Raw genomic sequence first — 13,520 nt, 5'->3', positions numbered from 1 at the left:
CCATTGTCCTAGTGTTCTGACAGCGAGGAAGTTTTTCCTGAGATTTAAACTAAACCTGCTCTGCTGTAGTTTGAACCCGTTGCCTCTTGTCCTGCTCTCCGTGGCAAGAGTGAACAACTTTTCTCCATCTTTTTTGTGGTGAGCTTTCAAGCATCTGAAGACTGCCATCATACCCCCCTTACTCCTCTCTTTCCAAACAATACATATCCAGTTCCTTCAGCCCCTGCTCGTATGGCTTGCATTCCATCCCTTTGATCATCTGTGTCACTCATCTCTGGATCCTTTCCAGTTTCTCTACATTCTTTCTATACATTGGTCACCAAAATTGGACACAGTTCTCAAGCCGAGTCCAAATCAATGCTGAGTAGAGTGGTACTATCACCTCCCATGACTTGCATGCTCTGCCTCTCTTAATGCAACCTAAAATTGCATTTGCGTTTTTTGCAACAGCATTGCATTGCTGACTCATATTGAGGTTGTGATCTACCACAACTCCCAGATCCTTCTCAGCAGTGCTGCTGCCAAGCCAGTTCTCTCCCATTCTGTATTTGTGCATTTGATTTTTCTTCCCTAAGTGTAGCAGCTTACATTTGTCTTTGCTGAATTTCATTTTGTTGTCTATAGGCCAGTTTTCCAATTTATCAAGATCTCTCCAAAGTTTTGGCAACCCTCCCTAGCTTTGTGTCATCTGCAAACTTGATCAGTAAGCTCTCTATTTCTACATCCAGGTCATTAAGAAAGATGTTAAACACTGGACCCAGAACAGATCCCTGTGGAACCCCACTTGAGACCTCCCCCCATTCCGACATCATTCCATTAATAGTTACTCTTTGTTTGCAGTTGTTTAACCAGTTATATATCCACTTAATGGGAGTTCTGCTGAGCCCACATTTCTCCAGCTTACTTATCAGAATGCCATGTGGGCCTGTGTCAAAAGCCTAGCTGAAGTCCAGGTACATGATGTCTACCGCATTCCCTCCCCGTCCACCAAATCAGTTACGCTGTCAAAGAACGAAATCAACCTGGTTTGGCATGATTTGTTCTTAATAAATCCATGCTGGTTGCTAGTGATCACCCCTCCATCCTCCAGGTATTCGCAAATTGAATGTTTTATACATTGCTCTAGTAGCTTTCAAGGTATCAAAGTCAGGCTTACTGGGTTACAGTTCCCGGCTCCTCCTTTTTAAAGATGAGCACCATGTTAGCCCTTCTCCAGTCTTCCAGGACTTCTCCTATCATCAATGAGTTTGTAAATATTGCCGGTGGCAATATTATTTCATTTTTATAGATGCATCAGAGAAAATCTGCAAATTCTTAATTCTTTGAGTTAAATACGAGAGATAGAACACAACAAATCTCTTCCTTTCATAGACCAAGGATCTCATGACTCAGAGCCCCATGTAATTTGCATCCTATCATTACACACATTTGGGAAGAGGTGAATATGGACATGGGGAAAATGGCCCTTAGTGTTGACAGTAATCAGATAACAAGAACACAGTCATATCCTGCAAAGAGAATTTTTTTTTATGTTTTTAAAAATGGTCTTATCACAAGATCAGGGGGTTCTGGTGACAGCAACCCACAGCAGTGAAGCTCACAGGCTAGGACATTAGATCCCTTCAATCACACAGCAGCACAGCGTTATTCGTTTCCTTCCATTCGGAACATGCTCTGTTTAACCTTCCACACCAAACTGCTGCATTGGAACAATGTCAACAGTCTGACATGTCTGTCTCACTGCTCTCTGGAGAGAGCCCCAGCACCTCTGATAGCATTAAGGAACCACAGAATTAAAGAGGTTGTCTACTGTGATTGTCTATTAGTTAAAACAAAAGATTTGCTATAAAAGAGTTTAACGACATTTGTACAGCACCTAGCACAAAAGAGCCCTGGTCCAGGACTGGGGCTCCAAGACACTACAATAAAATTATTATTATTATTATTAGAATCAACAGCCAAGGAGTTGGAGTGATGGTTTACGTTCAACATGCACTAAGAGGTGCTAACCCTGACCCCATGCAAAAGGTAACCCTGTTTCCCGGTTAGAGAGAGACTCTTGGAGCACTGTGCGTCCTTTGCGCTTTACCTCTGTACAGAAGGGAGTAAGCTGAGGGTGCACCACCGGCTGCACATACATGTGAAAGGTGGATTCAATCTCCATCGTCCTGCCATTTAGCTTCAGAATGGGGAACTCAATGATTTCCTGAATAAGGCACAAAAGAAAACAAGTTGTTATAAAAAGATGACCGCTGGGAAGACCCAAACCAAGCTCTTTGGGGCAGGGACCATCTTTTTGTTCTGTATTTGGACACCACCTAGCACGGTGGGGTCCTGCTCCGGACTGGGCCTCCTAGGCACTGCGGTAATACAAACAATACATTACAGGAAGATGGCACCTCCCCATATTAAGGAGAGGCATACAGCTCTAAAAAGGAAAAAGTGAGGCCAATGTGCACACGTGCCTAGGAAGGAATGGGGTCGCAACACTGCTATTAGGAAAGGTTACAAGTTTGCAGTTTATTACGGTAGCTGCCAAAACTAGGCAGCAAGGACTTACTGCCATTTCTCTGTCTAAGTCGCAACAATCCCAAGCTTTCCCACCAGGATCTGATCACCCTCGGGCAGAACGTCAGCCTGCCACCACACTCAAAACACAACCCACAAAGCCAACACACAGACACATACAGCAGATCCATTGTCACTTAGCCAGTGCAATCCAGAAGCTGTACTCAGAGAGATCAACTTTACCAGGGGCTCTTCTGAAGGATATGGGACATTAGACAATTACAGCCAGGATGCTATTGCATAAAGCGCCTCCGGCTGGGAGAGGCTGGGGCTGAAGTTGCAATGCGCTCTCCCACGGCCTGGACTGCTAGGCCACGCTATCCACAGAATGCTGTGATGAACCAGGAGCTCCCTCACCAATGCTATCTGTATGGCATAGAGCACTGCACCAAACACTGGTTTATTCCTTACAGCAAATTTATGCAGATAGGGAAATAGAAACGTTCTTCATCAGGAGAGTGTTCAATTATAGGAATAATCAGCAATCAAAAATTTACATGGACCTGTTAATAAAAAGTTTAAACAAAGCCAGTTACGATGGATTTCTCAATTATTAAAAAATATATATGAAATTAAAAGATCCAACCCCGGAATAAAGGCGATAAAATCCTTTGTGTTTGTCCCCCTCCTCTTCTCCCCCCAAGTTTAATGTAAGAGAAGTGACAATTTGTTTGGTGTCTTTAAAGAATAATTTGTCTCTGTTATTTAATAGAGATGCATGGCACCAGGATTCTGGAGTGCAAATGAGCCCATTGAGTGATAACCATGCAACAAGCCTCTCAAATCACTTGAGGGGGGAGGGGGAAGAGCAGAAGAGAGAGACAGAGAGAGAGAGAATAAAAGAAACATTGCTTTTTAATATTCAAAAACAGTTTGCAAAATTTAATCAAAGCACAGCAAAAGCTAACATTTTTACCACTTTGACATTTTTATTAGCGCTTTCATCAATTTTTAAAACATGAATGGAATTAGTTTAACAACAAAAAACTGCCTGAAAACATCTGGAAGAGACAAATAAGAAATAATACAAAATAAATAAATAAAAAGCAACTCTTGCGAGTAAAATTAGCATGTGGAAAATGCAATCGCTGCAGAGTGGTTAATGTGGCTTTCAGGCCCTGGCTGCAACCCCAGTGACCCAGGCACGGAAATTATTGTGAGGTCATAAATACGAGATGATGACATCACCACACGCTGAAAGCCAGAGGGAGAAGGGGTTGGGAGAAAAGGAACAACACAACACGGATTTCTATTTCACACAGTATACATGAATACACTGCTACAGCGTGAATGACTCCTGATCCAAGGACTTGGGGGCGGAGGGTGTAAAGGGGGCAGACACAGAGTGGGTTATGGGGTGAGGTAGGAAATGTGGGAAAGGCAAGTCAAATGAACAGAAGAAGAAATAAGCGCAACATTTAGCCTTAATGCAAGGTTAAGGTGGAGAAATCAAACAGCAAGGAATCCCAAAGCGAATGGTTCCCCCATAACATTAACCCTGCCACATGACACACCCTACAAACATGCAGTGGAACAGAAGGAATTTTGTTTCCCGATTTTGGAGTGCATGATTTCTCTGCCTCAGCACTGCACGAAGGCTCAAAGTTTCAAAAACCCAGTATCACTAGTAAATACACTTCAGGTAACACTGTTCAGACGTTGCAATGGCCCCACACACCACTCAGACCTAGTCCCATTCTAAATCTGAACTCACCAAATTCAGCCAATTGAATGATCACCACGAAAAAGCGAAACTGGTGGTCAGAATAGGAAATGGGCTTTTGTTCTTCCCCCTCACTTAATCCTGAAATGGCCGAACACCCTCGGCTCGACTTCTCCCTCCGTACCATAACCGCGGAGCAGACACCCAGCACTGCGAGTTTCAGCTCAGGAGGAGAACGTTTTAGCAAGTCTTGGCATATATGACAAGGGAGTTACACTGAAACCATTTTGTAGCTTTAGCTAGAGGGAGGGCTAGCTAACGGTTAGTGTTCTCCTGCCTGCCAGCCTTCCATTCCCAAGCTCAAAGACCCCTTCGTTCTCCAAAGGGCTGAGCCCCTTCAGACCCCACAGACTTCAACTGGAGTCAAGAAAGCTCCGCACCTTTTAGGGTTGGGCTCTACATGAGGCGCGATTGCCCAAAGGGGTCTCTCCATCACAGGATGAAGGGAACAGAAATTGCTCTCCCAGATGGAGACACAGCCACAGACTGTATGTGCATTGCCCTGCAGAGAGCAGTCCTAGGGGAACGGATACTCCTGTGGAGCCCATCAAGCACCCGGAGGTGAAGAAGGGCTGAAAGAGAGCCTTGTGTGACGCTGCCCGCTGGAATCAAATGACAGACCAGAGGCAAAAATCACTTTCAGGAGGGTCGGATTAAAATAGACTGGGAAAATAAAAAGATGAACTGAAAAATGTAATGCTATCAAGAATTAATACCGGTCTATGATCACAGACAAAAAAATGACTAGCAACTAGGATGTCTTGGGAGAAAGACTAATAGGGGTTTTTTGGCTTATTTAGTCAGTTTTTCAAGGGAGTGGTGAGGATCTTCCCAAAAACCTGTTTATCTGAATGCTCCCTAGAGTGGAGATTTTTCCAGTCTCTGGCAATGTTTGCTCCGCTGGTATCTAAGGCAACAGATACCAGCCCCATGAAATCAGCTCCACTCCTCGCTAACAACGTTAGCCAGTCCTGCAATGAAATTTAACCTGTGACACCACTGTACTTTTCATTTAAACTTTCATTTGGAGAGAAGCAGTGTTCGGAGACCCTGCAGTTTGGCCTACTAATAAAGACAAGTGTAGGGGCCTTTAAAGGTGCCATTCATCTTTTGCCTTTATTAAATTCAATTTTCTTAAGCCCATGATGCATCATGAAATTAGGAGTTGACATTCCTGTGGAAACAAAAATATCTATCAAATATAAATAGGAAAAAAATCCTCTATTACCAAAAATGCATGGCTTAAAGTTGATCTGTTTCCACTTTAAAAAAAACAAAAACCACCACCAAGCATATGGCTTGTTTTAGATACCCAAAATGTTATTACAGATCTAGAATTTCATTCGTAATTATTATGAAATGGTGAGCCAACCCTCCCTCCAACCCGACAGACTGCGATTCAGAAAAGCAGCCGGGCAACCATATACTCTCACAACTGGCCAGGCTAACTCTGAAGTGCTAGGTTACATCTACACTGTCAAACCGGTTTTGGGGGGAGGGGAACATTAAAATTACAGGTACATCGGAAATTGGTCCATTTTGGCTGAATGTAAAAACTCCCCAGAGAGCACCACACACATCCGCATCTAATTCTGACCTTAGGGAGCATTAATGCCAACTTCAGTGTTCCCCAGATCTAGTTCCACCAGCATTAGTCTCTCCCATCTCTAACCCTTTTTTAACTGTTTTCTTATAGATTTCTCACAGCCCAAGCTGAACTGGTAAGAACTGGTAACTGCAAACACGAGGAGGAGTTCTGAATGAGTTGGAACGTTTTGGAGGTATTTGGAGATTGCAAATAGCCATATTCTACCAGGAATACGAACAATCCAGTGTGTACGCCCATTCCCATTGCAGTTATATATTGTATTTAGTAGGGTAGCCTAACTTGAAAGGAAACCTGGAATTCAAATTGCTGGTGATAAATAATACACTCTTTATTTGCCTTTCCATTATCATGAAAAGTTGAATACATTTTGAATGGGGAAAGTCTTTGGCGCACAGCTCCAAATCGCTAACACAGGCATTTGCAATTATATTGTGGGAACAAAAATTCTAAAATCAATTTTAGCAGGTCTGAAAAGACACCACAATTCCTCCCCACTGTGCTAATATACAAATGTGGGAAAAGTTAAAATTAAAAACATCCTGTTACCAAATCTGTTTGCTCGTATACATGAGTCTGCAGTTCTTTAAACTAAACTGCATGACAGCTCACTGATAATTTTTGCCCTCCTTCCCAGCCACCCCAAAAGAGAGACACCACATGCAAGCACTCTGAATAACCTGCCTGTCCCATGACAGTTCTCTTTGAAACAGCTGGTAGCCTGCATCACAACTAGCTGACGGCAAAGCTAACAAGGACTTCCTTTTCTGAGGGCTTCGGAAAATTCACGAGGGCCTGTGAAATCACCTCTATAAATTCAGCCTTTTCCTGCTTTACACTCACTACGTGAAACCTCCTGCCTAAAACACCAAGCTGGGGATGCAGGAAGAGGGGGAAGGGGAAATTATTAATTCTAATTCTGCTGATAATAAAGAAATTAAACAAACAATTACACTCACTAAACGTTTTCCCACAGTGGGGAAATCTCTTGGATACAGAAACAAACCAGCAAGAGTTATACTGCTATTCACAGAGGAATCCTTTGCCCATAATCTTGGATTCTTGGAACCTCAACATTATTAGATTACAAGAATAAAATACACAGCAAGATCTTCCCGGCTCGTCAAACCCTTTCACCCAAGTGTCTATGTGAGGAGTGGGCGGGGCATACTCAAAGCCCCTTATTTCTTTATTTAGGTTAAAGACTATTGCCCATTGAGTTCAAAAACTACTCTGGAGTATGACTTATTCCATCCACTCCCCCCCCCCCCCGAAGAAGTTTAATAAATACAAAGGATAAAAGATGCCAGTAAAAATTAGAGCTGACTGTTCAAAATGTAATAAAAACAAGTGGGTGCCGCCCATGAGGGAAAAGGATTTTTTTGGTAAGAAAAAGGACATAACGTTCTGCTAAGACACAGATTCCCTTTTACACCTTCCAAAGGGGGCAGAGGCAGGAGGGTCCTCCCTGGAAGGGACACACTCTCAATGGCTGTGCAGTCTGTTCAGTTGTTTTTCTTTCGAAGAAAAAAGTCATTTTATGCAAAAACAGCTTATTTCTTAAACAAACACTCGTGTTTTTGATTTACACCACGGGCTGCTCCTAAATAATTTATGGCGGGTTAAATTTATTGCAGAGCCCTGGCCGGCTGCAAATTCGAATTGCCAAATAATTAGATTTTAGGGCAATGCTTATAAATTATCCGCCGATTTGTCCGGACTTGTTTGTCAGTTGCTTTGTGCTTCAGGTCATCTTTGGCATTTCACTGTTTGTGTTTTAATTGCTGATTTACACTTTGACAGATGAGAGTTGATGCCTCCAAGTTTCCGGAGCAGGGGGGAATAATAGAGGGAAGAATCAGAGCTTTTAGAAAGCTTGTTTCTCCCTTTTTTCCAGGACAATTAAAATAGAAAAAGGGACGGAACCTGAACAGTGCAAACCTAACAGATTTGTCTTTTTTCCCCCCTTCCTTAATTATTTTAACTAAAGCTGCTTTCAAGTTGAGCAGTCCTGCACTGGCCTCCAGGGGCGACTGGCGAGATGAGCTCACAGGTCTTATCCCCAATAGCTAATTTTGATTAAACCGACCAAAACACACATCATACAGATAATGAGGTCAGTAACTGGGGGGGGGGGGGAAGGGTCCCCCCCCAAAAAAAAATCACAGGCCATGCTAACTTTCTGAAGGATGGTCATCTAATGCACACGTGTGCGTGCACACACACACACATACAGAGAGAGTGGAATATTGGAGCACACGTTTTGAGGCAAGTTACTTGGCATATTAGTCAACCCTGTTCAAGAGCCCTTTGAGGCAGCAGCAAACACCAAATTACTTCTGCCATAACTACCTGGAAGAAGGCACACACATTTGAAGTTAAATTAATTTAAACAAATATATCCTGGGAAAGGAGCAGAGAAAGTGCGGGTTGGGGGGAATCCTAGACTTTCACACTCAACATCACTCAAAGGAAGAACAAAAGGGAACAAAGGAAACCACCACAAGATAATGAATCCTGCAGAAAAGGTCTTCTGGCTCTTCTCTGAACCCTCTCCAATTTATCCACCTCCTTGAACTGTGGACACCAGAACTGGACACAGGATTGCACCAGTGCCAAATATAGAAGTAAAATAACCTCTCCACTCCTACTCAGGATTCCCATTTGTGCAACAAATAACTGCATTAGCCCTTTTGGCCACAGCGTCACACTGGGAGCCAGTGTTCAGCTGATCACTCACCATGACCGCCAAATCTTTTTTCAGAGTCACTGCTTCCCAGGATAGAGTCCCCCATCCTGTAATATAGCCTCCATTCTTTGTTCCGAGATTAAGGACATTTAGTCATGCTAAAATGCATATTGTTTGCTTGTGTCCAGTTTACCAAGTGATCCATATTGATCTTTAAAAAAGGGAAGGAGGAGGATCCTGGGAACTACAGGCCAGTCAGCCTCACCTCAGTCCCTGGAAAAATCATGGCGCAGGTCCTCAAGGAATCAATTCTGAAGCACTTACAGGAGAGGAAAGTGATCAGGAACAGTCAGCACGGATTCACCAAGGGCAAGTCATGCCTGACTAATCTAATTGTCTTCTATGACGAGATAACTGGCTCTGTGGATGAAGGGAAAGCAGTGGACGTGTTGTTCCTTGACTTTAGCAAAGCTTTTGACACAGTCTCCCACAGTATTCTTGCCAGCAAGTTAAAGAAGTATGGGCTGGATGAATGGACTATAAGGTGGATAGAAAGCTGGCTAGATTGTCGGGCTCAACAGGTAGTGATCAATGGCTCCATGTCTAGTTGGCAGCCGGTATCAAGTGGAGCGTCCCAGGCGTCGGTCCTGGGGCCGGTTTTGTTCAATATCTTCAGAAATGATCTGGAGGATGGTGTGGATTGCACCCTCAGCAAGTTTGCAGATGACACTAAACTAGGAGGAGTGGCAGATACGCTGGAGGGGAGGGATAGGATATAGAAGGACCCAGACAAATTGGAGGATTGGGCCAAAAGAAATCTGATGAGGTTCAAGAAGGACAAGTGCAGAGTCCTGCACTTAGGACGGAAGAATCCAATGCACCGCTACAGACTAGGGACCCAATGGCTAGGCAGCAGTTCTGCAGAAAAGGACCTAGGGCTGACAGTGGACGAGAAGCTGGATAGGAGTCAACAGTGTGCCCTTGTTGCCAAGAAGGCCAATGGCATTTTGGGATGTATAAGTAGGGGCATAGCGAGCAGATCGAGGGACGTGACCGTTCCCCTCTATTCGACATTGGTGAGGCCTCATCTGGAGTACTGTGTCCAGTTTTGGGCCCCAAACTACAAGAAGGATGTGGAAAAATTGGAAAGAGTCCAGTGGAGGGCAACAAAAATGATTAGGGGACTGGAACACATGACTTATGAGGAGAGGCTGAGGGAACTGGGATTGTTTAGTCTGCGGAAGAGAAGAATGAGGGGGGATTTGATAGCTGCTTTCAACTATCTGAAAAGGGGTTCCAAAGAGGATGGCTCTAGACTGTTCTCAGTGGTAGCAGATGACAGAACGAGAAGTAATGGTCTCAAGTTGCAGTGGTGGAGATTTAGGTTGGATATGAGGAAAAAATTTTTTACTACGAGGGTGGTGAAACACTGGAATGCGTTACCTAGGGAGGTGGTGGAATTTCCTTCCTTAGAAGTTTTTAAGGTCAGGCTTGACAAAGCCCTGGCTGGGATGATTTAGTCGGGGATCGGTCCTGCTTTGAGCATGGGGTTGGACTAGATGACCTCCTGAGGTCCCTTCCAACCCTGATATTCTATGATTCTATGATCTGCATAAGTGACCTGTCAGCTTCGTTATTTACCACTCCCCCAATTTTTGTGTCACCTGCAAACTTTATCCAGGATCATTTTATATTTTATTACAGATCATTTATCAAATATCATAGGGTCATGAACAGATCCCTGCAGAGAATCTGACTAGAAACACACCCAACTGGATGATGATTCCCCGTCTACAATTACATTCTGAGACCTGTCACTAGGCCAGCTTTCAATCCACTTAAAGTGTGCCGTGTTAATTTTATATCTTCCCTTTCTGGCTTGCTGTCCCAAGCCACAACCTCATCCCTGGATGAGAAGGCTTGGACAAGACTCCCCACTAGAACGTACCAATGCAGTACAGCAGCTGGTGGGTGAGAGACACTCAGCACTCCCTCTCCTTCCGCCAGCAGCTGAGAACATTGTCTCACGGCCAGAGGGAGCCCAAAGAAAACAACAAAAATGGTCAGGGGCCAGTGGGACCGACTGAAACAAAGGAAAGACCAAAAGAGTTTGATGTATGTGATTTAGCTAAACCGTACCATGTATGTCGACATGGTGTCATCTGTACGGACATTAGAAGGGTGTCTGAACACCATGGAGAAGGGAATTATTCAATCCAACACGAGGTAAAACAAGTTTAATCCATGAGCCCTAAATGGGAAAGTTTTCAACTAAATAGCTGGAAAAATGTCTTGACAGTGACGTGTGTTAGAGCATAGAACAGTCTCCCACAGGCAGAAGAGTGATCCCCATTGCCCTGGATGCACCAGAAAGTGTCCTGTCGGAAGCACCCCTGTCCCAGCACCCAGGGGAGTAAGTGGAGGATCCACTTCTAACATCTATGATCCCCAAAGTACTGCCCACCCCAAAAAGAGGACACTGGGACCAACAACTGAATTGGAGCCACAACCTTGATGACGAAAAGCCTAAATCCTACTTTTTAACCATTTTTTCCAACCAAGCTGATTGAGGTCCAAGGCCTCATCCCAGAGCACACAGTGATTGTTTGTGCACCAGAACGTTAGGTCAAAAGTTTCCCACCTTTGCTAACAGCAGCGCTGCTCTGTCAGACCGAGCAATGACGGGAGCACTAGTGTTCACAAGCCTTCAGCAGCCACCATCATCTAACCCTGCTTGGGGCCTAAGTCTGCATATAGAGTCATCTCTAGACCATTTCCTCAGAGATTTTCAAAGCCACTTAAGGCAGTGGTCCCCAAACTTTTCACGTTCTCCCCCCCACCCCCGGATGCTCAAATCCTATTAAAGTCAAATCGCTTAGGTGGGTTTGAAAATCCAGACGAAAGGCTCCAATTTAGCTATTTGTAGACTGGGATGTTTCCATTAGGAAACATGACAGAACCACTGATAGATCCCACATACAAACAGATAGCTCACCCTCCTCATCCCTCTTCGCTGTCCTAAACCCTCCATTTCTCATTTACTCCTGAGCTGACCTCTGCCCATCACACCTGTCTGCCTCCCATGCTCCCCCCAACTCTCTCATACACATGCGTTGAGCCTTCCTACTGCTTCTTGCCACAAACCATTAGCTGTACAGACCCTCCTCCCTTCCACATTCAGAATCAGAAACACAGAAATACCAATATCATCCATTTGTTTCCTCAAAAGCCACTCACACGTCTTTGATTGCCTGTTGCACGAGGCTGTAGAGCTACGATAGCTGAAGCTTGATGTCACGATGAAGATTTGCAGCTCAGACCAAACTGGAGGCTGCAGCATGTATCACCCTGTGGGGCAGGGTAAGCCAGGCTAAGCCGGTCCTTGCGCTTCCAGACATTACCTTTTTATGGCAAAGGACAACAACCCACACTGAAGCCTTTTTCGAGCGATGAAATAAGATGGCAAATGCTGGCTGTAGGAGCTGTTCTCCCTTCCCTCATCTCAGGCAGACTCTCAGGTCTTCGAGCCATGCCCCTTTTCCTCCCATCAGCCACTGTCAAAATCAACGTACTAAACAAAGCCCTCATGCACCAGAGTTGGCAGTGTTCAGCAGAGGACACCTCCTCTATGAAGTTGCCCATTTCTTTAACAAGCACTCCCTCATGCACGACGCAGCAGGTGGGAGTGACATTTACCCCAAAAGCAAAGAGCCCTCACATTTTTACCTTCTTGTTGCCTGACCAAAAAATAAAGAAAATCAGTCATTCACAACAGGCTCTCCGCTCTGCAGCCTGAAACAAATGCAGACTTTCTTGTATTAAGGTCCAGAAATGTTTCCCTCCCCTCCAAGCAGCGCAAATGATCGACATTGCCAGCGCTGATAAAACACGTGGGACAGGTGTGAAGGCCGTGTTTGTGTGCGTGAACACTGGGGTGCTATAGATATCCCAGCTAACAGTAGGCTGCAGTGGATTTTTGCCTAGTATAGACAAGGCCTAACAACAGGGTCAGAATAACTCTGCCAACAAACCGAAGTCTACATAGATAACATAACGATGGCTGGCAACCCAGCCTAAGAAATAGGAGAGAGGAGACAAGCACAAAAATCTCATCACTGAAAGACTGGCTATTCCACACTCCCTGGGGGATTAGCAACAAGATCTTAACAGCACTAAATCCCACTCCCTTCATCCAAATTAGAGATCATATACCCTATGACCAGAGCAAGGCAAAGAGGAAAACAGGGGCCCTGCCCAATCCCTCTCGGGGACCCCACAAATGAACAAGTGAGCTAACAATCCTATTTCGCAGCTGGCGAAACTGAGGCAAAGAAAGGTTACTGACTAGCCTAAGGTCACACAGGGGTCTATGTTGGAGCCAGAGTTAGAATTCAAGAGCTCCTGGCTCCAATTCTGTATTCAAACCACCATCCCCTGGCTGCTTACAGCCCAAAAGGATTTCCATGGGGTGGGCAGAAAGGTGACCATGAAGTTAGATGCTTTCTTGGAAAGTTCTTGATGCCTTTTTACTCTCTGAACTTTTGTTTTCCTGCTTGGGCTCGGTCCCAGATCTCATTTTCTGGAGGGACTGAAGAACAGCCACTCGGTTACTTTTGAGTCAGACACGTCCTTCCCTTCTGCAATCAATCTGCAGGCTTTAGGCTATGTCTATACGACAGATCTTACAGTGGCACAGTTGTACTGCTGTAAGGTCTCCCATGTAGCCGCTCTACGCCAACAGGAGAGAGCTCTCCTGTCGGCATAATTAAACCACCGCCAATGAGCGGCGGTAGCTATGTCAGCAGGAGAGCGTCTCCTGCCGACATAGCACTGTCCACACCGGCGCTTTTGTTGGTAGAACATGTCGGTCAGGGGGGAGGGGGAGGGTTCACACCCCTGACCAACAAAAGTGCTAACGTAGACAAAGCCTTAGT

General features: G+C 44.8%; 1 protein-coding gene across 3 annotated transcripts in view; it reads right to left on the bottom strand.

The window, feature by feature from the left end:
• ERI3 (ERI1 exoribonuclease family member 3) overlaps window positions 1-13,520 on the bottom strand; it is a 245,271-nt gene that overhangs the window by 204,771 nt on the left and 26,980 nt on the right. For all 3 annotated transcript variants that reach the window (XM_048860341.2, XM_048860342.2, XM_048860343.2), the window contains exon 3: window positions 2,090-2,206. In XM_048860341.2, the coding sequence (XP_048716298.1) occupies window positions 2,090-2,206 (117 nt within the window). The remainder of the gene's footprint in view (window positions 1-2,089; window positions 2,207-13,520) is intronic.

Source organism: Caretta caretta, chromosome 8 (genome assembly GCF_965140235.1).
Source record: "Caretta caretta isolate rCarCar2 chromosome 8, rCarCar1.hap1, whole genome shotgun sequence".
In the NCBI taxonomy this organism is placed as follows: Eukaryota; Metazoa; Chordata; order Testudines; family Cheloniidae; genus Caretta; species Caretta caretta.
Note: the sequence above shows the minus strand (reverse complement) of the source record. Positions and strands in the feature narration are given on the sequence as shown.